Below are 23,894 nucleotides of genomic sequence, written 5' to 3' on the forward strand. Positions count from 1 at the left end.
TAGTGGAATTTTACAAGCTGTTTATGAAAACTTTGTGCTGCTAAGAAAAATGAAGCATTGTTTAGGGAGACTGTACAATCTCTACTATGAGAATGTTTAGAGAGCTGATCCAATAAACTTGCCAGAACTGGTCTTGGGTCAAAGATGGTCCACGTAATTTCTCAAGGACCCATCTAGTTGAGTTTGTCTACCGCAGGTATTTATCTGTTGCATCTATTATTCCATGACACCAAGAGAAGGCCAACACCCACCTAAAGGATTACATCTTTGAAAGACTAAGAAAAGTCTTAAGTACTAGTTGTGACATATAATAGTCCTGCAGAAATACCATATTACAACTAAGGTTAAAACAACAACTAAAAATATGTTGGCTATGATTCCTGCATCAATCTTCCTCTGGGTAATCTCTCAGAGTAAGATGAACATGCTGCCTGACTATCAGCCATTAGAAAATATAAAAGTGCCAAGCCCCTCAAGAAATACATAGATTATGGAGATTCTAAAGAGATGACCTTAGTATAGGACACTGCTGCCAAGTGTGAGACTGCCAGCATGCCCCAGTACCTCACTATGCAGGATGGGAAGCCTTTACAACCAAAGTGTATTGCAACTAGAATGATTTACTACAGTCAGGGAAATATCTTGTATTTCAGTTTGTACAGACTCTATGAAGCTATTAGTTGCTGGTGTCACAGAAGACAGAGGAAGCACATATTGTATACAAAATTATACTTAAAATTGTATTTAAATTATCTAAAATCTTTCCAAATTTAAAAAATGATGTAACAAGATGATTCCATGCTTCAGTGCCAGGCAAGCTGGACATCTTTGCTGTACAACTCTCTAACTCTTTGTTTATATGTTTCCATTTACATTCATGATTTGGTGCAACAGATGAGAACCTGGGGATCAACAACAGAGGACACAACCTCAAGAAGTTCTAGTCTGTTCATTTTTAATGATTCTAACTGTGTGGCTTTCGGTAAGTTCCCACGGCTAAGAGCAGGCCTGGAGAATATACTTGGGCATTTAACATGACCAAGAAACATGAGAGGGATTTTGCAATACAGTTGTGACCAACAGGCCACAATAAAGACATCAAATTTCAAATGATTCAGTATTAAATGGAGAGCTACAGATGTCTCAAGTTGGATACACATAAAGTCATCAGAGGTCAAAGAAATAAATGGACAAAGATCCAGCCATGAGGATGGCAATTCTCAATAGTGCCATTCATTGCAAAACACTCCTCAGGGTTCAGCAAAGATTGAACTGATAGGTTAAAGATTCACAGTTTTTCTTCCCATAAGAAATACCCTTCTACAGCCCTAACAGAGAAAAGCAGGCGTGACAAGAAACACCAAACTGGACATGTAAACAAAAGCAAAGAGCCAGAGACCTTTGGGCATAAATTCATAGTTTTCTCTAACAATCACACACACACACACACACAAAGAGAGAAGCAAGCACAATCTCCAGTTAATAATAGGTCATAGGAAGTACCTGAGCAGAAAAAAATTCAAGCAACAATAAAGTAGTGGCAGACAGGGACATAAAGTGCTAGCACTCAATTTCGGTCTTGGCAATCACCTGACCTGTTGCAATAGTTGTTACAAATAAGACATGTAAGCAATACCAGAGAGAGTGTAAGAACTCGAGAGCAACAGCAACAATACAAACAGGGAATGTGAATCTGGGCTGTCCACTTGTTGGTGGGCTGCAATGATCCAGACAGAAAAATCCTTGCCCTATGGACAGGCAAGCAGTACTGAATAAGTCATTGGCATAAATAATAGAAGAGTAGGAAATGCTGTAAGGAAACACATAGAAGCTGCACAGAATATGAAGAGAGATATTCAGGTTTGGAGAAAGCATCTCTGTAAGGACATCTACTACGAAAGCAAGAAAAAAGGCAAGGAAACAAAGCCCTTGTTTCAGAAATATTAAAACCAAAGTCCGTCTAGTCTCTGGCTACATTAACACTCAATATGGACACAGAGGAGACCAAGATAACAACTTGGCAACGACTGAGACCTAAGTCTTGGGTAAAGAAAATTAGGTTCATAAAATTAAATATAAGTAGTATTTCATGTTCCATTTCACATGTAGAATTGCATCTTTCAGTACTAATATTTAATCATGTTAATATTTTCCCTAGGACAGCTCAAAAAAGTCACAGCTTGTTATACCAAGTACGGTCAACTAGAGTGTTCCTATCTCCTTCCCCACCAGATTATCACTGAACTGTTCATTATGAAAAACTGCTTTTAAAAATGCCTTAACGTTTGTTCTGTCGGTGAACATTCTGCAGAGATGCCATATAAGGACTAAGGGAAACAAACCAAGCCAGGAATTAAAGTACAAGTACAGTATGTTCGTTTTAAAACTTCTAACCACACTTCTATACAGACATCATTTGCAGGACTCATTCTTCTAAGAATTAGGAAACAAGATATAGCTGATCTGAATAAATAACATTAAAGGAGAAGCTCCCCTTAAGCTCAGAGAGTTGTTACAGCATTTTTCCTCATCCACCTCTCCCTCCAGCTTTGCTCCTTATTAAGCCATACTGCCTCAGTAAACAACTTCTAACAAGATAAATGCTAAACTGCTAGTACTCATCCTAAAACCATGGACATACTTTCACAAACGTTTACAAATCTTATTCATCATTTTATTTAAAAAAAATTGATAATATTTTACCTTTTAGTACTTATATTTATATATATTCAGTTATATTATATATATTCAGATATATTAAATTATATATCTGAAAAAAAGAGATTTAAAATAGCCTTAAGTGAAACCATGTTGTTTAATTGCTGAGGGAAACACTGCACAGGAAGGCCTTTAGCAGCTCTAACAACAGCTGCTCTTCATCTGGCACTACTTTTCCTCCTCCATTTAATGCTTACCCAGGTATTAAGCCCATAATTCTGCATATCACATCTGTAGCTGTAAACTAAGCATTTATTTGCTATTCTAGATAAAGATGAACTGAAACATTTTTTACAAGGGACAAGGACAAATTGTGGATTATTTAATGTGGTTCCACTATTATCAAAACACTACACCAAGTGAAAGCAGTGAAAATATTTCCTTTTGGGAATGTTACACCAATGCTCATGATTCTCTTCGAGGTCAAGCTTACTTTTCTCTAATGCATAAAAATAATACAAGAAAAAGATAAGCTCGAAAATCATACAATGAAATCATGGTGCAGAACAATGCTTTTTTAAAAAATATCTAGGCTCTGCTGATGATATCAGGACCACGTGCTCTGAGTTAGGAAGGTGATGAAGTGCTTGCTAAATATAGCCTTAGGTTGCGCTTTCACAATCTATTCATAATCAAGAAAGCTTGATTCTGTATGATGTCTACTGCTCTGTGTCTTAGTAGAAATGCAGAGTACTTGTTATTTTCCATACTACTGTAATCACAATACTTACTGTATTATATATTACTGCATAAACATCTAAAACTAACCCAGGTTTTCTAAAGCACATTAGTTTTAAATCTGTCCTTCACATTCAGCAATTCTATGTTAATGCTGAACACACACTTAAAAAACCCCTAGACTTTATAAAGAATAGCATCAGTTTTCAGAGAGTGTGGGCTAAGGTATACATAATCCAGGCATACAACAATATCTACCTCTCTATCTGCATACATTAATATATAAAAAGCTCGCCATAAAAACAGAGCTCAGCTCTATCCTGTACTAAGCAGTACAAACTAATAGAGATAGGAGAGCCTGAAAACAATCAGCTAAGCAACAAATTTACAATGTTTTTATTGAAGCATAACATATGGTTGTCTATTCCTATTTCACACTTTTGAAAAATGAAAGCCATACAAAGCACTAGTGTGGGACACTACACATACCTAACAGGGATGCAATTTATGTAAGAATAAACGCTAGAAATATTTTCTAGTGGATTATTTCACATTAATAAATGTGAAAAATGAGAAATAAAAATGTAAGTTTGGTTTATTTGTGGTAACGTTAGACTTTACTAGTAAAAATAAAAAGTACATTCTATTTATATATTTAAAATCATTGAACACTGTTGTGACACAGCATTAGTAAAGTTTCAATAGAAAAAAGCACTTTGCAAAATAAGGAAGTCACTACAGTTCTATTAAAAATTATAAAGAGGAATATTTTTTACTTAAATCAAAACATTAAATAAGAAATTGGGAAGAGTTTTCCTTTGCACCATACACTACTTTATTACAGAATTCAGATGTGATATGACAATCCATTATAATACAATTCCTTTCCCACTGCAGCAAGACTTATGAAGTAATTTATGCTTTCAAATTTTGATCCACTACACAAAACAAAGAAATAAAGGCTACAATTTATTTCAAATGCTTCTTCATCATTCTTTACACCAAATTGCTCAAATTTTACGTTTTTTCCATTCTGGCTTGTCTGTTTCATCATCTTCTGGTTCCACTTCTGCAAAAACTGTTTTTGGCTGTGTTCTAGAAAATATTAAGAAGAATATCATTAGAAGAAAATATTAAGTTAGACTACAATTATTTATCAGAAACTGTATTACACATATATTAGACACAAATTACATCCTTTAAAAATAAAACATTCTAGAGTTGGCTGGTTTTCATTCTTAAAAAAAAAAAAAAGAAAAAAGAAACCCATCATCTGACTTTTTAAGACGAGCTGAAGGCACAGCTCTTGGGCAAAGTATGGAGAGCAAGGTAATAAGCACGTATCTTCTGCAAGTATATCCTCATCAGCTCATAATCATTGTCTGCGTGTTCCGTAAGTAAAATTATGATAGATAAGAAGAAAAGTCAATTTACTATAATCTAGAAAAACGAAGCTCCAGGTCTGATGCCATCATTCAGAAAAAGAAACCTCCATTTTGATACAGGAGCCAGTGAGCAAAAACAGAACAGCATGGTTTCTGGCTTAGTTTGTGCACGAAAAAAACAGCTTCTCCTCTAGAGATTTTTTCCAGCACTACTGTAACATAATAAAACTAATGATCTTCATATGAGAACACAGTATGTAGACACTGTAGTATCCTACAGTCAAGCCTGATGGTATCTATTCCTCCAATGTTTACCTTTATTTTAAATAACACTTACACGTTGTAAAAATACTTATTAATTGCTTTTAAAATGAACACAGTATCAAGCAGCATCTCAAAAAACTGTTTGGACATTCAGTTCCTGTGTATTACACTTTAATTACTGCATGGCACCCACTACCAACCTAATTCTTAGCACAATTCATGTCTAAAACTAACAGATTTTTGAAGTTGGCTGTGCTCAACTTCTCATTACATCAATTACATGACAAAATACGCAACACATCCAAGGCAGTCATCAGCTCACTAGTGTATTAACTGATGTTTTCACAGCAGTTTGAGGATATGAAGCACTATTGTTACAACAATTGTTATTTGGCACACTCAACAAAATGCATGAGGTGCACCGTAACTGTGTCTGCCTTACCGACACAACAGGAGTAATTCAACTGACTTTGAAGAGTAACAGCAAGACACTGGCCAGTAAAGAACAAGATTCTTCAGTTGTTAAATATATAGCATAAGATAGGTACTAGACAAAGATGATTTTCTGTATACATGAAATCCTTCTGTTGGCCAGTCTCCTTCTCTGTCTTCCAAAGGATGCTACACTACACTTGATCTTAGCAAAAGGCGAAGGATGTGCCAGAGATGGTCCTATAGAGGAACTCTCAATTAATACATAGTCCCCTAGTGCAGGCTGCATGTCTCATTACACATTAGCAGAATTTGAATGCTTATGAAAACCTAAACTAGATGAGTCATTCTGTTCTCCGTGGAAAACAGAAATGTAAGTAAACTCTCATCAGAAAATAGTTACATAAATTGTTCTTAACCAATCACTGAAAGAGGATTTTTTTTTAGTCACCATTGATTCCAAAACAGCCAATGGGGATGAAGGCTTCATTGGCACAAGTAATGGATTCCATTGTCTGCTTAAGAAACAGGATATATGGAATCTTCTGTCTCTCCCACTTTTCCAAAACCTGCTGATGACAGCTTATTTAGCACATTTTAGAAGCGTACCTTCCTTTTATCACAACAATCAAAAGAAAGGTACCCAAACTTAGGTAACTAAAGGTACCAGAACTGAGATGTCTGTTAGTAAGACACAATTAATCAAATGCAAATCAATCATTTCTGACCATGAAATTTCAACACTCACAATTTTTATCATAAACTTCTACTCAAGATGAATTACACAACTTGTGAAATGAACATCAGAAGCTATGCAATTTCTGTGATGGAAGAGGCCCTGTGAATAGTTACAGATGTCAGGAAACATCAGTAAGGTACTCGGAATCCAATAAAAATGTGGCCAAGCTGGGAGACTGTAGCATAATCCAGCGGTAACTGTCTCAAGAAAATATATATGGAGGAAATCAAGTCTGCTTGTTATCTCATTTTCAAAAATTAGCATGAAATGGCTGTAGCCTCAGCTCAGCTGTAATGGAAGCCATTCAACCTCCACAAGTTTTACAGCAGCAACTGGGATACTTATAACACCTGACTGACTTAAAGGTGTAAGCACAGAAAACACTCTTTCTTACACAATTATCAATACTGACTATTTAATTTAAACACACATTGTTTTGATTACTAATTGTAGTGGAGATTGCCACTGTATAGGAGCTTGCTGCATGATTAGTATTTATATGAAAATTACCAAAACAGGTATACTACTTCAAAATGTTTGCATTGCTGAGAACTAGATAATATTTTGGAAAGCTGTGCTCTTTTTCTCCATCAACTCTCTTATCAATTTCATTTGTCTTTGTCCCTGAGAACTACAAAATCAAACACAGCCTAGGTTGGAAAGGACCTCAAAACATAAGGTTCAACATTTTCTGGGAAAAGCAAGCCTAGATGAGATTATTTAGCAGCCAGTCCTATCACATTTTGAAAACCTCCTTTGATGGGGATTCTACCATGTCTCTTCTTCATCTTCAGGAAGTCATAGTCACCAGAATAGAGTCCTGATGACTCAGAAGGGCAAGCTATTCATTTTCGTAACAGGCAAAAGGAAGTTCTGGGTAAACCACAGGTCAGTCTACTTAACTTTTCACCCTGAGAAAGCTATGAAACAAATCCTCATGGAAGACGTTTCTAGGTGCAAGAAGACAATAAGGTGATAAGGAGCAACCAGCACAGATTTAGCAAAGCACACTGTCCCTGACTATCTTAACAGAGATAGTCATAAGAGATTCCATAAAATTCCTCTTTATTCAGCATTTGTGAAATGACATCTGAATTCGCATAGCTACTTATGGGCTCCATAGTATAAGAGACGGGGTGGCCATCAGACTGGTTACAATGGAAATATACTATCAAGACAGTTAGGGGATTGGAGTATACTGTACATGAGAAGAATCTGAGCAAAGTGTGTCTTCAGCACAGAAGGCTAAAAAGGTATTCCACTGCTACCTACAACTACATTGCAACATCATGAGAGGCTACAGAGAAGATGGAGTTAGAATCTTCTTTAAAGCTGCAGCTATAAGACAAGGGACAACAGAACATGTGGAACATAGAAAATATTAGTTAGATAGAAGTAATTTTATTTTCTTTTACTATGAGGGTGGTCAAACTCTAGAACAAACTGCCCAGAAAGGTTGCTGAACCTCTCTCCATGAGGATATTCAATCTCAACTGCAATTGTTCTTGAGAAACCTGATATAATTGGACCTGAATAACCTAATCTAAGAGAAAGCTTTAAGTAGGAGGCCGGTCTATATGATCTCCAGAGGTCCCTTCCTACCTACATTATTCTATGACAATGGAATTCCAAGACTGTCAGAAGAAACTAGTATCTCATACACCAATAAAGGCATTCCTATTGTCAGTTACATCAAAGGGCTGTAATCAAAAAGAGGAAAACAAAGACCATTCTTAGTAGATTTGTTCCTAGACTCCTAGACTCCTCTTTACTTCACTTTTTTGCAATGTGTTCAACTATGCAGAAAGTTAAAAAAAAAAATAATAATAATAATCCAGGGTTCACAGAGACCTTTCTAGAGTCACTACAATCCCTCAGGTTATGTGTTGTCTTACTTGCTTTTTACAGATGCTGTAAAAGTAGCTCATTGACATCTCTGATTCACAAAGTTGCAGTTTAAAAAAATACTGCTATAGCTAAACCAGCTGGAAAAGACAATTACATACAACAGCATGTGACTTCTGTCACAGTAACTTTTACAATTAGAGTTTATTTTGCACTGAAACAAATTTAAAGACTTTCAAGTGTACGTGGAAAACAGAATCATGTCAAACAGGCTACTTTCAGACAGGCAAGAACCTTCAAGCATCAGGCACCTTTGTATTCCTTACCTCAAGAAGTAGTTAGACTCTTTTCAGTGACTTCTCTCTTTTGGAGGTTAACAACCTCCAAAAAAGATTTAGCTTAAACATACCAACATGTCAGCAAAATCACTGTTCTAAAACATTCTGTTCAGTCCTGCTTTTGCAGTTAAGGATACTACAAGACCCACAATATGACTAACACTTCACATACTCATAATACTACTTAGAAAAAACAGTAAATACAGTGCAGCTAGATTGTTCCCTTTTGCCTATGGCAAACAGCAATGACAAAGACAGCCAAATAGAGCAACAACTCTGTAATGTAAGATGGTTTCTAAGAACTGTGGTCTATGTTTACGCAGAGGCAAATTTCACCCTGATCTTCCCTACAGTACAGAAGAAAGATACATCTGGGCCTGATTAGCCCCTCAGCTACAATGCTTAGTAATTCATACTGATCCTTCAGAGGGACATCTGAAGTCCTTACAGTATCTCTGTACAGCTGTGTTAAAACAAACAGCTCACAAAGAATGTAATTTTCAAACATTTACAACTGATGCCTCAAGTTCTTTTCCTGTAGTTCCTTAGTTGAAATCTTCAATCTGTTTTTCCTTTCCTTTCACTCCAATGGAAAAACTCATGCCAAGGTCTCAACAAGCTTTTTCCCAAAAAATCTCAGGGTTTTTTAAAATTTTCTTTTGTTTTTTGTTTTACTTTTTTTTTTTTTTTTAATTGTTCCATCCAGACTTTTCCTGCTGTTGTTCTCATCTCTTTTGACACTTAATTCACATTGGCCTTCTGTGATATGTCATCTTCTAATTTCATTTGTACTTACTATTATTCTTTAGCATTATCCTCTCAGCAGCATGTGTTATTTTCACTCACCCTTTTGCCATTCACGTATTTTCTCTCCTTTTCTGGCACAAATTATGAGACAAACAGAAAAGCCATGCTAATAATAAGAAGCTTGAAAATAAATTCAATTGATAAATAAAGCAAATATTTGGCTTCAAGAACAGATTAGGCACCTTTAAAAAGAAGGATTTTTTTTTTCATACAATGTATACACTAACAGCAAAAGTTATGCCATAGGTATTAAACAAACTTTCTAAAGTGAAAACACAAAGAAATTAACTGGCTTAAAATGTTATCTGGCTCAGAATGACCTAATCATTTACAATTCTGACCAGACGAACTCTTAACTTAGGCATCACAATCAGGCAGCTATAAAAACTTATCAGTAAGAAAATGAATGTTTCTTAGTCTTCTTTGACTAACATTACTTTGTAGCAAGCTCTAAAGAAAACAAATATCTATTCCTTAGACATCTTCCTAAGAAGGAAAATTGAAGACTGTAGGCAAATAACCATCTATGAGACAGCAAAAACAAAGGACTTATCAAACAAGAGTTATCTGAGATGAATATTTTTACACCACACTTAAATTAAAGTTAACACAGAAATGTGGAAAAACTGATAGCAAAGAAATAAATTAGTGAAAAGAATAAACACCACTGAAAAAATGAAACACATCGATGTGTTTCCAAGGTCTCCAGGCCGCACGTCATTTTAAATACACATCAGAATATCACCTTTCGTAACTCTCAAATGTATCCTATCCTATAAGAGAAGCACTAGTCCTAACTAAAGGAGAGAGTTTCTCTAAGTTTGTGTACTGCTTACTATTATGAGCCCTGATTTTAAAAAAGTCTCTAGGGAAAAACAATATTTTGTGATAATTTACATCAATTACTGGTACTTTAATAAAATACATATCTGTTAAGAAGGTCTGTAAAATGCTTTATACCAGGTAAATCTGCACTACCTATAAAGTCACATATTGGATGCAATATAATGCAGCCCTCTGTATTATGCATGCATGCAGGTAAGCAGCTAATGAATCTATGACTGCCAATGGTCTGCAGCTGCTAACATAGAGCTCCATTTCTGAAAGTTAAGGACATAAAACAATTGTAAAGCTTTTGCATTTCATTGTCATAACTGTATATAAATAATAATAAATAGTAATAACAAAGAGTAATAAGAATGAAGGTTTAAAAAGCTCATTGCATGGAGTATATCTTGAAGTCAAGATTCTGAAGCAAGGATAGCAGCAATTTCCTTGGCATGAGATTTATCAACTGACAAAACTGTCAAGGCAGCATGCTGCTGGCTGCAGCCCAACTCCCCCACATACGTATCACCTTCTGGTGTGTAAGTTAATAGCAGTCTGGACTTGCATCCTCCCTACTTCTCAGCCAGCTCTCTTCTTCCCCTGCAGCTACATCTTTTAACAAGAAACCATAATGAGATCCACCCACCTGACACAGTAAGCCTCCTGTAATACAGCTATGTTTTAAAACTTTCATGCTTGCTACATTGCAGGTGTTGGAGGTGAAACTCAATCTACAGTCAATGAAGTTGGTTAGCCAAAAATACAAAGAGGTATCTACCTGATCAAATAAATGACTGTGTTTACTGCTGAGAACAAATAGATGCACATTCTAAATAAAAACAGGTACCCACACATTTAAAGTAAACTTCATCCTTAGGAAACATGTACCATCAAGCAATTAAAAATCAACAGTTGGCATTACAACTGTTACAGAATTGGCCTGTCAAACGTTTCTTTCTTTGACTTCATACAAGGATGGTATTATAGAATGCACTGATTTGATGTACTTCAGAACAACACCATACTTATTAATTATTTAGTCAAAGTCAGAGTGAGTACTTATGTTCTCAAAAAGTATTTTTGCAAAAAGTATTAAGGGTCAAGTTAGGAAATAATTGTCTCTGCTAGAAAGAGCTATGCTTCTTGTTACATTCCAAGTTTTTGGAAATGTAATTTTCATTAAGGAGCTACAGAAGTAGTAAGAAAAGTACAGTAAGTAAAGTACAAATGAAAATACTTCCTAGGAGATAAAATAATGGGCTGCTACTAAAAAAAATCCAATCTGTCACCAGCTCTGCCTGTTTTGTGAAGCCTATTTCATCTTCTCACAACTTTTCCCTATTAATTTTGAAGATACTACTAATACTAGGCAGATTATTTTGTGCAAAAAAAAAGAAAAAACCAAAAACAAACAACAGCAGTGACAATAACAAAACGTTAAAATATTTGTAATTGGCATTTTCTGCTCCTTAGTATCAAATACATTTATTTACTGAGTATTTTTATACTTCCAAAATTTTATTTTTTAATGGTTTGAATTGTACTAATTCTTAGAAAATAAATAAATACATCATAGAAATCACTAAGGAAGAATATTGCAGTTTTCAGTGTAAAGAGGACAAGGATCACCCTCACATATGCAGTTTAAATTGAGTGCAATTCTCAGTGCGATTTTTAATACTTCTGTACCTCTAAGACCAAATTAATCCAAGCAGTAGGCAGGTCCCAATGCATGAAAAATCCAAGTAATCAATAACATCTAAGAAACTGTTTAAACTACACTGTCATACCACCAAGCAAATATTTCTGAAGGTTTAATCTTAGACTCTGTCAGGGCCAGGGGGAAACCATTATGCTGGACTCTGTCAGTGGGACAGTAACTTACCAAAAGGCATATTATCTTTTAAAATCAGTTTCTGATGTTTACTTCTAGAAGACTAGTGAATTCAGAAAGCTTTAAGATTATTTCCTAGCACTGACAGGCAAATTTTAAAAATGGAAATACCAAATTCTATTAGTTTAAACTCATGAAAGCTCTTATTTACATGTAAGAGCATGATATAGTCTTGGTTTACCTATTAATGACAATAAGTCAGAAAAGGCAAAGTATACTGTTAAAAATGTGTCTTCTATTTTTACCGAAGTCCCACTGGCCTCCAGAAATATTACTTGTACTTTTAATTGCTTCCTTACTTAGCATATGCTGGAGCAACCCAGTATGGATTCTCCTCTGCTTCCTTTGCATGACGTAAAATAGCCTCCCGAGGATTGCTATCATCTGTCTTATCCAGTGCAATATTCTTGACTATGTATGATGACAAGGTACCTCCATGAGTTCCAACACGGCCACCTCGACCTATAGAAATAAAAAAAGAGAAATTAATATTTTATAGAAAAACATTCAAGAAGTAGATAAACATATAATGTCTGCAACAGTGATCTGATATGAAGAAGCCAGGTAAGATGACAGAAGGAGCTTAATTTAGGACTTGTTCACTTAAATGTTTTACTGATTACACAAAGTAAGTAACTGTGGTTATTAATTTATTTTAGGTAAGTACTCCAATCAAAGAGCAATATCTTACAGTACTGGACACCCATACAGTAGTCTTACTTATTGTAACACCTAAACGTTTCTTGAACACCTCCAGAGATGGCAACTCCATTACCTCCCTGGGGAGCCTGTTCCAGTGCCTGACCACTCTTTTAGATAAGATGTTTTTCCTAACATCCAACCTGAATCTCCTCTGCTGCAATTTGACACCATTCCCTCTATTTGAATTGCTAGTTACGCAGAAGAAGCCGACACCCACTTCACCACATCATCTCAGGTAGCTGTAGAGAGGGATAAGGTCTCCCCTGAGCCTCCTCCAGATTAAATAATTCCAGTTTCCTCAGCTGCTCCTCACAAGACTTGCACTCCAGACCTCCTATCAGCTTCACCGCCCTTCTCTGAACATGCTCCAGAGCCTCTATGCCTTTTTTGAGGAGCCTCTGAACTGAGCACATTTGTCAAGGTGTAGCTGAGTACAGAGGGATGATCACTTCTCTGTTCCTGCTAGCAACACTATTTCTGATATAAGCCAAGATGCCATTGGTCATCTTAGTCACCTGGGCATGCTGCTGGCTCACGTTCAGCTGAACAACAATCAATACTCCCAGGTCCATTTCCTCTACACAGTCTTCTCAAGCCTGTAGCTCTGTCTGGGGTTATTGCAGCTGAAGTGGAGGTTCCAGCACTTAGTCTTGTTGAACCTCATCCCATTGGCCTCAGTCCAGCCATCCAATCTGTCCAGATCCCTCTGTAGGACCTCACTACCCCTAGGTTGATCGACACTTCCTGTTAACTTGGCGTTACCTGCAAAATTACTGAGGGTGCACTCAATGCCCTCATCCAAGTCATCAATAAAGATATTAAAGAGGACCACCGACCCCTGGGGAACACCATTTATGACCGTCTCCAGCTGGATGTAGCTCCATTCACCACCACTCTCCGGGCCCTGCCTTCCAGCCAGCTCCTTATCCAGCCAAGAGAGCCACGGGCTGCCAGCTTCTGGAGAATACTGTGGGAGGCAGTGTCAAAGGCCTTGCTGAAGTCTAGGTAGACTACATCAGCAGCCTTTCCCTCATCCACCAGGCGGGTCGCTTGATAACAGAAGCAGATCAGATTGGTTAAGTAGGACCTACCTTTCACGAACCAATAGTGGCTAGGCCTGATCCCCAAGTTGTTTTGCAAATGCTATGTGATCTCACTCAAGAAACTCAGAACTCAAACAAGACAGCTCTTTGGCATAGAACAGTGTGAAGTGATTATGTGTAGATTACCTGGTCCTGCTACTGGAGGTTCTGGTTTGTGAGATTTCAATGGGTCCAACCTATCCTTCTCCAGCTGCTTCCTGGTGCTTCGCTGTCGTGGTTCACGGAACATTGGAAGTGCATGAGCTGAAAAGTCAAAGTTTAAAGAACGAAAAATCTTAGAAATTCCATTATTTTTTTATCATCTTAATAAGATGGTACAGACTATGATTTGCCCGTACAACATGAAAGGTGGCAGAAGCAGTCTCCCAAGCAATGAGTTGCATTCTGGAGGGCTTTTTCACTCTAAATTTTGAATTTTTCAAACAGGGAAGTAGCCAAATTTCCAGGGTGCCTTCAGGCACCAGTATTTCATGTGAAATACTGATTGCATCATTTATGTATACACGATTTATTCCTCTGACATTCAGTTCACACCATTAGCATTGTGATCATTTGGTTGCCTTTTTTTCTAAACTTTCAATTTTTCTACCATGTCCAGTAATCCAGCAGCATGAAAACTCTAGATGAACTTTTGGATCTGAGAAAGAAAAGGAATCCCCTCAATGAACCATGATGTTTCTGCATACAAAATCATGCTCATTTTTTTCTTAAATTACAGCACTAATCAAGGTTGGAAGAATACCTGAGAGTTTGGATGAATTATCATGATTTCAAACATTCTCTTTCTTCAGAAAATTGCAACATCTTCAATTCCTGTACTTTACGTGTATGCTATTTCAGTCTGCTCAGAAAAACTACACTCGGTAGCAGAAGAGGAATACCATGTCAAGGGACATAGTTTTCTCATGGTGAGGCTTAGCTTTCACACTCCATTGTGCGTATAGCTGGTGTTTCCCAAAATGCGGGAAATTGTGTTGGGGTCAAAAGACTCAAAGAAGACAAAAACCAACCAAACAAAATCTTAAATGGAGGGAAATTAGCTCTATAATAATACAAAAAGGAAAGCAGCATCCAGAGACCTATCAGATTGTTAGCTCCCTCTTTTCCAGTTTACTTCTGGAAGACTGCTAAATTTATTCGACAATGAAAAGTCAGTCATATGAAACAGGAGTAGAACTTTGGGAATAATCTTCAGGGGTCTTTTTTACAGGTTTCATGATGGTTAACAGCAAATTGTTTCTGGCATTTCAAAGCAGTGTATTTGATTGGTTTGCATTGAGCATCTGAGGAGTCAAGTCTGTCCAAGGGAAACTCAAGCTGCATATTCCCACATTTTAAAAGTAATACACAATTCTCCAAAAACGTTCTTGCTTTTTAAACAGGTAGTACTGGCAATTCGGAGATTAAGAAGCAGCTACAATTAAAAATAAACAAACAACAAAACACGAGGAGGAAAATGCAGTTAGTTCACTTTGGAAGGGATTTCTGAGATGGCAAGTTCTTCCCAGTTCCACCTGTAAGCTCAGAAGAAACACATATAACCTCTGAAAAGCTTCACTAATATACAACAAATATAATAATACACAAAAAGGAAATTTGTACAACCAGTTCACTAACTGGTCACAAGTATTTTTACTACTTTGTTTTATATGGAAATATCCTTACATAATTTCAAAATGATGTGGAAGATTCACAAGTGCTATTGAATTTTAAGCAGAATTTAATGGAAAATGTATCACTCTACACAATATAAACTTTAACAACAGCACACACACAATTTTTAGAGAAAAGACAGTGTTAATATAATCAAGGCTGGACTAAGGATCAAATGAGAATGGCACTCAGAGGAGACCTACAATCTTGATGAGATGTAACTCCACCCACGGCAGCCCAAGAACTGGAGCTGCACATCTGCAGCAGTGAAGTAAGTAGGAGACAGCTATGGCTGGAAAGTACCTGAAATGGGAATCGAGAACCTAAATGCCTTTGATATGGGCCTGGTCACCAAGACTCCCCATACCTTCTCCTTCTAAATATTGTTTATTTTGCTGCCAGCTGTTCAGTAACAGTGGTTTTCTATGAGCAAGATTACCAGTAAGTAGAGCTGGATCCAAACACCATGGGAATAGAAGAAGAAAATAAGTAGTACAGCAGAGTCATGGGACTGCTGTCACTCCAGTTGAGGAAATACTGCATAGGGTGGTGCTAACAGGGAGGGCCAAAACCGCTCAGACTCCTAATCCCATAGTAAAATTTGCCCTTGGGAAAAAGTAGGTCATTAAAATTTTCACAGTAACAATAACAATTTCTAAGGCCATCAGCGAGACATATTACAGAAGTGTAACCCCTTAAGCTGGAAAGACATTTTAACTATTTAAAACCCATATGCTACTAGGCAAGTTCCAAATTTTGAAAGATCAGTAGGAATTTGCTTAAGAGCAATCCCTCACATCTATGATTTTGCCTCTGGTACTTGCTCATGTTACTTGTTCATGTTACCTAGTGGCAACTCACCAATTTACTTATGTAAAACTGAAGATTCAAGAAAGGATGAAAATAGTCTTGGATCTTAAGTCCCTTAAGTCCTTTTTTTTTTTTTTTTTTTTTTAATTACAAAACAAAACAAAACAAAATCCTTAAAAAAGGTCACTCCAACTTTTTAAGGTAGTTGTCTTTTCAAATGCACTATAATGTAGAATACAACCACCATCTTTACAGGTCATTCCAGATACGTACCATTCCAGATTTGCAGGGCTATAAAAATTTGTATAAAGCACCCAAAGATTAAGGAATGACTGTAGGTTTTTAATAAGGAAAAACACAAAACTAAATCCTAAATCATCTGCAAGTAAAATGATAACTGAGAAGGAGTTAAGGAGGCTTAGATAAAAACATGTATAAATTCCTTACGTGTTATAATGTAATCCTGTGTAAGAGTCTCAGCTTGTCTCTCCTTCCTTTTTGTTTTGACCACACATAATTTTGCTCCCCTGGAAGAAAACATAGAGCAACACAGTTAATATGTTAGTATCAAACAGAAACCATTTTTTATTCAAGCACAACATATTCACTTATTCAACATAATATTATGTTGAATATTATTCACTATTCAACATATTCTTACAACATATTCTCCACTAAATCATATGGCACTTTGAATATTATGACTGTGTATATCTTGGTATGTCCATGAGGATGTGAAGGGGGATAAAAAGATGTAGTTTCTTTTTCCGATCAGTTTACATGACATGTGGAAGTAAGGACAGAAGTCTCCTATCGCACATCACCTGTCTACACTACTTACAGAATGCACACAGAAAGTGCCCCTTTCCAAACACAGACAATAATTTGTTCCTTGTTCCTTTCCTAAGTAGCACAGGTAGTAGTTATCTTATTAGAGGTGTTTGTAACACTATAGTGGGAATACCTGCACAAATCTGATTGCAACAGGACTAATTTAAACTGGTGGTACTTTTCTTATTACTGTTATCTACCAGGAATCAAAAGGGTACAAAACTGAGCTAATATTTTTGTAGCGTGTGTATAAGAGACTTGGGGCTACATCTGGGACAAACATTGTCTGTAGAGAGGTCCAAACAATGATTACATAATTTCCTTCTCTCCTCTAAATTGATAAGAAACAGAAAAATAACACTTCTTTCTGCCAATCTTATATACAAGAATTTAACTTCATACTCAAGAGTCCAGGTCATTGTAAGTATCTTAGAATTCTGAACTGCAACAGAGAATGCTTCTGCATGCTAGTGAAAAAAAGATGAGGGCATATAAGAGAACTAAACTCTTTACTGTAATAACAGTCATACCACTCAGAATATATGAAACACACATTTTTCCCCTGCTGATAAGGAAGGAAGTTCTCCAGCCAACCCAGATGGTAAAAGCAAGGTAATTGCTGAAGTATTTATAGACTAGTTAAATCCTCTTCTATTCATTCTAGACTGACAAATCACCTTCTGATTAATCACTACCACCTTTCATTAGATGCAGGCAAAATCCACATGTGACAGGAGGGGGTGGTGGAGATGAGGTTTCAAATTAGGCCTTCCACCACTACTTCACATACTCTGAAGTTTAGGCTAATACTTCTTTTTATTGCAAAAATGAAATGAAATATGACATCAGAAGGACTAATCACAGTAAGCAGACTTTCAATAACACCATATGAGCAGCTTTCAACTGTTCAACTTGAGGTAATGGTCCAGGGGCGTTTTAGGTTGGATAGCCGGAAAAATTTTTCTTCTGAAAGAATGATACTGCTTTGGAACTGGTTGCCCAGGGACGTGGTGGAGTCATCATCTCTGGAGGTGTTCAAGAAACTTGGAGATGCGACACTTAGAGATGTGGTCTAATCAACATGGTGGTGATGAGCTGGTGGCTAGACCTGATGGTCTTACAGGTCTTTTCTAATCTAGATGGTCCTATGATTTTGTAAAATGAAAGGCTGGTTATTCTTACAGCAGATTTCACACCATTTCAAAACACATGTGTTTGTAAATTCAGGTAGAACTGTCACCATACAGCATCACTAAGATTCTGGAGGAAAATGAACAGCTATTGAAAAGCAAGTTTTTGCTCTTTTTTCTTCTTTACTGTGACTAAGTAAGTGAAATTCTGCAAAACAAACACTATTAAATATTTTTTTCTCATCTCCTAATATAATCACAGAATCAGCTAAATCCAAGGGAATAAGGAGTTCTCAACTGTTAATTACTATTACATACCTCTGGCTTTTAACAGGATCATAGTATACTTTAGCCAGTCCGTTGCCTGTACCAACCATAATCTGGTTCAGCTTTGGATGCCAAAGGCAACGCACAACACTCTGAAATAAAGCAATTAATATGTTAATTGCCAGTCATTCACTTAGATTTTAGCACTGATACTCATATGGTCAAACAGCTGATCCTATATTGTAGTAAAAACAAATTTGAATACATGAATGAATAGAAGCTCTTCTCCAGAACTGAACACATTGTAAAAGGAGACAACATATAGATGTAGGCTGGAAGGAAGTACAAATGAGTGGCAATGAGAAATGGCAAATGAGTGGTTTCCACAGTCTTACTGCTCCACAATCTTTGTGGGCATAATGGAAATACGAAATTGAAGGGGGATCTGAGAGAGAACAATGAAGTGCTTCAGATATAGCAGTGTAGGCTGTCATCACACTTCCACCCTCTTCCTTTATGTGTTTTTCCCCTCTTCTCACACTAAAGCTTTCTCATACAATGTTGACCTCTCACTCACTGACCACAGACTGCAGAGTGGCTGATTTTCACTTTTGATTCTTTTTTCTTCTAGAACTCCCAGAAAAACTTGGTATTTGAAGCCGATGTATCACAGCTCTGTCATCTTTCTAATCTGAATAGAAACTGATTTTCAGATATTAAAAATACTGTTGCTTTATAAATACAGCACGGTTCTCCATGTGACTGATCACTATATTCAATCACCACTGTCTTAAGTGGTCACAATTCACAACAGATCTTAAAAGTAACAAAAAATGCATGTGCATCTAGTTGAAAGGGAAAAAAAAAACAACACAATAATTATTTTCAAGAGACAGTAAGAGCTGAAAGAGATACTGTCCAAGACTGATGCCTTCATAGTATTTTTTCATCCATGTAATAAATGCATCCAAAACTAGCAGTATGCATCATCATGTTCAGTGCAAGGGAGTTGGATTAGATGACCTTTAAAGGTCCCTTTCCAATTCTAAGGATTCTATGATCCTGTGATTCACAGTATTTCACTTAATAATGCTGATTTTTCTATTCGTTTTTCTCATAAACTTTCCATTTCATCTTTTATAAATTAAAAACAAAATAAAGACTACACAAAATATAGTTCAATAATCAACAGTCTGCATCCATTTATCATTAAAATACCTGCACTTTTTTTATTTTACTTTTACACAATCCTGAGGTGCATTAAAAACATCACAGCTAGCAGGTAAGGGAGGTGATGTTTCCCCTCTACTCTGCCCTAGTGAGACCACATATAGAATATTGTGTCCAGTTCTGTGATCCTCAGTTCAAAAAAGACAGGGATCTCCTAGAAGGACCCCAGCAAAGGGCGACAAAGATGAGAAAGGCCTGGAACATCTCCTGTATGAGGAAAGGCCGAGTGACTTGGGTCTGTTCAGTTCAGGAAAGAGACTAAGGGGGGATGTGACTAATATTTACCAATATCTAAATAGAGGTGGGAGACAAATGGATGAGGTCAGGCTCTTTTCGATGGTGTGCAATGACAAAGGAGTAATGGCCTATAACTTGAATACATTATGTTCCATACAAACATGTGGAAGAACTTTGACTCATTGGGTAGGGGTGAGGTAGCACTGGAATACACTGCCCAGAGAGGCTCTGGAGTCTCTTTCTAGGGACATACTCAAGACTCATCTGGATACCTAACTGAGAGACCTATTGCAGGGTACCTGCTTTAGCAAGGGGGTTGGACTCAGTGATCTCTTGAGGCCCCTTCCAACCCCTGAGATTTTGTGATAATATAGCACATACAATTAAAAAAAATGGGAATCACTAATGTACTACAAAGAGAAATAACACTAAAAAACCTAAAATATAGTTAGGAGTGCAAGTAAAATATAGGCCTTTATCTTGGGAGGGGATAAACATTTAGCCTAGAAGACAATGGTTACGTAGCAGCTCTTTCGAATCTCTTTTGAATGGTGAATTGCTCTTGACATTTCATATTCCTTCGTATGTCTAGTTTGGTCCACACCCCCCCATTCTCTCTTTTTGAACGTTGCAAGGCATTTAACAAAAAATACTAAAATGAAAATGTGAAGCCCATTCAGCCAACATAAATTAGATATTCATTCTATCATAAGTTGAAAGATGACTTTTTTAAAAACCGCTTTTCTCCTTGCTACACTTGTCTAAAAGAAAAAAGTTGAGAAAAAAGTTTGCATAATCATTCTTTACAATAGTTCCTCTACAAAATATCCTACCCAATTGCATACAAACATGTACAATGCTATACCTTCCTATTTACTTAAAAGTACAAATTAACCTGGCTTATCTATTTTGAGCAACTAAGTGGCGACAATGTTTTTTTACAGATAACTCTGAAACATACAGTAAAATCTGGCAATGCAGTATCTCCATAATCCTTGCAACAAGATAGCAAAACAATCAATACAGAGTTCTTAATAAGTTGCTTTATTTAAGAAAGAGATTCTTTCATACTGCTATGTAATGCTATTACTCAAAATGTTACAGTAATTCTAAAACATACAAAGCTAATAACAAGTTTTGAAGGTCAAAGGTGGGTGGCCTTTTCTTTTATTAATATTTATTGCATGTGTTTAGCCAGCCTTTTAAAACTTTGTAGTTAATGTGGTTCTCCACTTTCTTCTGTCAAGTAAATGTATTTTATAGCATGGTACTGGATATCAGCCAACAAAAACAAAGCCTGAGACAGTGTGGCTAAGCGCTGATGGGGATTGCTAAGTTTCTAACTTGTCAAACATCCACAGCACACTTAAAACCAGCAAGGCACGTGCTCCAGACCAGGCAGAAGAAACTGCCATAAAATGCAGCACTATAAATCTCCTGAAACTGTAAAATGTCTCCAGAATATAATTTGTTAAAAACTAAACAAATATGAGCTCTGAACATGCAAGTAATTTTATTAAGCCACTGGCATATAAACCTACTTTATTAGAAATAATGAAAACTACTTACAGAGATTTTCAGATTATTTTAGAAATTGGCAATACTTTAAGAAGAACAAAATACTGAATTCCTACACTGAATCCTAATAATCTTTCCCAATCACATAATCCTACAGAAGTAAAAATTCTGAACAACTATACATCAAAGGGATCTTCGTAGGCCAGGTTTTAACACTGAGAGCAAGGAGCAAAGGAGAATCTTCACTGTGTATAAATAATTGATTCTCAAGCACGGCATCTCTCCGTTAATATGTCTAACTTTCTCGCCATGTTTACGCAGAAAAATTGGTAGACATCTTTATCACTGGAAATGCAAATAATCAAATTTCAGGTCAAAGAAGGTTCCAGCTCTGTAGCCAAATAATTATGCTCATACTAAGAAAACAAGTGCTTCCTTGGCCTGTCCAGTACATGCACGCACCCCCCTACAGGAATCAGAGAATGGTTCATGAGGCGGAAGGACACCTCTGGAGATAACCTAATTTAACTTTCCTACTCTGAGCCTGCTCAGCTGCAATAGGTAGCTATGGACATTATCCAGTTCGATTCTACATATTCCAGGATACCCCTCTGGGCAACTTGTTCCAATCTTGACCATCTCCATGACAGCAAAAATACACATTTTCTTATGCTTAAGTGGAATTTTTTCTAATTCATTTTGTGCCTATTGCCTCTTGTCCCACCACTGGGCACCACTGAAAACTATCTGCTTAGTTTTCCCCATTAAGTACTTATGAATAAGATTCTCTCTGTGTCCTCTTCTTCAGAATGGACAATTCTTTCACTCTCAGCCTTTCTGTTTTCAGATACTGCAAGCGTCTAATAATCTTTACTTTTCTTTGCTGAACTCACTGTAATATATTTATATCTCTACTGTACTAGGGAACTCAGAACAACACCCAGCACAACAATGTGTCTCACCAGAGCTGAGCAGAGGGCAGTAACTGCCTCCCTCCACCTATTGGTAATGCCTTTTTACCTGGTACAAATACCCAGCAGCTTCTTGCCAGTTTCTGCTTGTCTGAGATGGAAAGAGAATCTATCTTGAATCCTTATTTCAATTTAAGCAGTGACTTTTTAAGAATAGTTTGTGTTATTTTAAAGTTGTGTCACACAATGAATATCAAAATGAACAAGGTGGTACAATAGTTTTAATTGCCTCCCCTTAGAAAAAAGCTCAAGACAGAAGTAATGACATCAGCAGTTAAAAGCAAGCTCTAACTGTACTAACCAAGCTGGCTTCATTCATGCTTTTTCAGAGAAGTAAAACAGGAACACAGAATTAAGCTGCCTGATAGTGTTTTATGAAAAACTAGAACAGAAGGCTACTAATTACCAGCTGTATAAAAACTCAGTGGATACCAGTTTCAAGGCTCAGGAAATACCAACAATAATAACTTCAGTTAACTACATAATTCCAGATTCAACACTAAAACTTCACCTGTTTCTTAAAATACTTAAAAGCTTGAAAAAGGACAAAGCTATGCAGATTCCAAAAACCATAAAATTTGAGATAATCTCTCAACTCTGCAAATGAAAAATATTGTCTTACTATAACAAATAAGGACAATGCAGAATGTATCGTTATGTAAACATCACCAACATCTGAAAAGAGATTTTTGTAAAGGCTGAAGGTATTGGAGAGCATATCTTTGAAACATAAAGTCCTGCAAGCCTGACATAAAAGTCCTCAAAGTGATTCTAACCACAGACTGAGCTGTCCAGCTGTTTAACCATAAGACTGATCTATCTTAAAATACAGCACTTATATATACATCACTTACAAAATACAATTAGTAGCAATGATTCAAAATCTGTAAAATGATTCAAAATACTGTAGTCAAAATATTAAAATCTTCAAATGAAATCAATCCAGAAAGTCTTTGATAATATTTACTGCATACATAAGTTCAGAAGTCTGCATTAGTTCCAATCTTGGTGATTCTATGACTCTATTGGAAAATACTGAAAAAAATGCTATGAAGTTAGGCAGGGAGAATATTAAAAATGTGAACAGAACATTGAGAAAGAACTTAGGACAGATTCAGTGGGTGTTGTTGAGAGGAGGCCTTTGTCATTATTTTCAGATAACAGATTATCTTATAATAATGACTGACAGAAAAGAATTTTTAAAAACCGATGGAATTTTAATGATATATTTTTTTTCCATTTGGGATCAACACATTTTCTTTCTTAAACAACAGCCTAAAACTAGCCATACCTAGCTAGTCCTTGAAACTAGTGGTAAAATTTTTGAAAACAGCTATGCCATTACGTTAAACAGAAAAACTGAATTGCCTAAGCAATACTTTCAACTTTGTTTTAAACTAAAGCTTCAAATTTCATATTGTTTGAAAATTAGCACCTGTAATAATGTAAAATATCCACCTGTAGATAGAAAATCCACCTGTAATAATGTAAAAGCTTAATAGTATGTGGTAATC

At 36.4% G+C, this 23,894-nt stretch overlaps 1 protein-coding gene across 1 annotated transcript in view; it reads right to left on the reverse strand.

Moving 5' to 3' along the window:
* Window positions 1-3,769: 3,769 nt before the first annotated feature.
* WDR70 (WD repeat domain 70) overlaps window positions 3,770-23,894 on the reverse strand; it is a 149,749-nt gene continuing 129,624 nt past the window's right edge. Inside the window, exons 14-18 of the mRNA XM_042875395.1 lie at window positions 18,476-18,576; window positions 16,644-16,723; window positions 13,860-13,976; window positions 12,228-12,390; window positions 3,770-4,491 (exon numbers count right to left, since the gene is read on the reverse strand). Coding sequence (XP_042731329.1) covers window positions 4,407-4,491; window positions 12,228-12,390; window positions 13,860-13,976; window positions 16,644-16,723; window positions 18,476-18,576 — 546 coding nt within the window. The 3' untranslated portion in view covers window positions 3,770-4,406. The remainder of the gene's footprint in view (window positions 4,492-12,227; window positions 12,391-13,859; window positions 13,977-16,643; window positions 16,724-18,475; window positions 18,577-23,894) is intronic.

Source organism: Lagopus leucura, unplaced genomic scaffold, assembly GCF_019238085.1.
Source record: "Lagopus leucura isolate 7727_CA_CO unplaced genomic scaffold, USGS_WTPT01 Super-Scaffold_100014, whole genome shotgun sequence".
In the NCBI taxonomy this organism is placed as follows: Eukaryota; Metazoa; Chordata; class Aves; order Galliformes; family Phasianidae; genus Lagopus; species Lagopus leucura.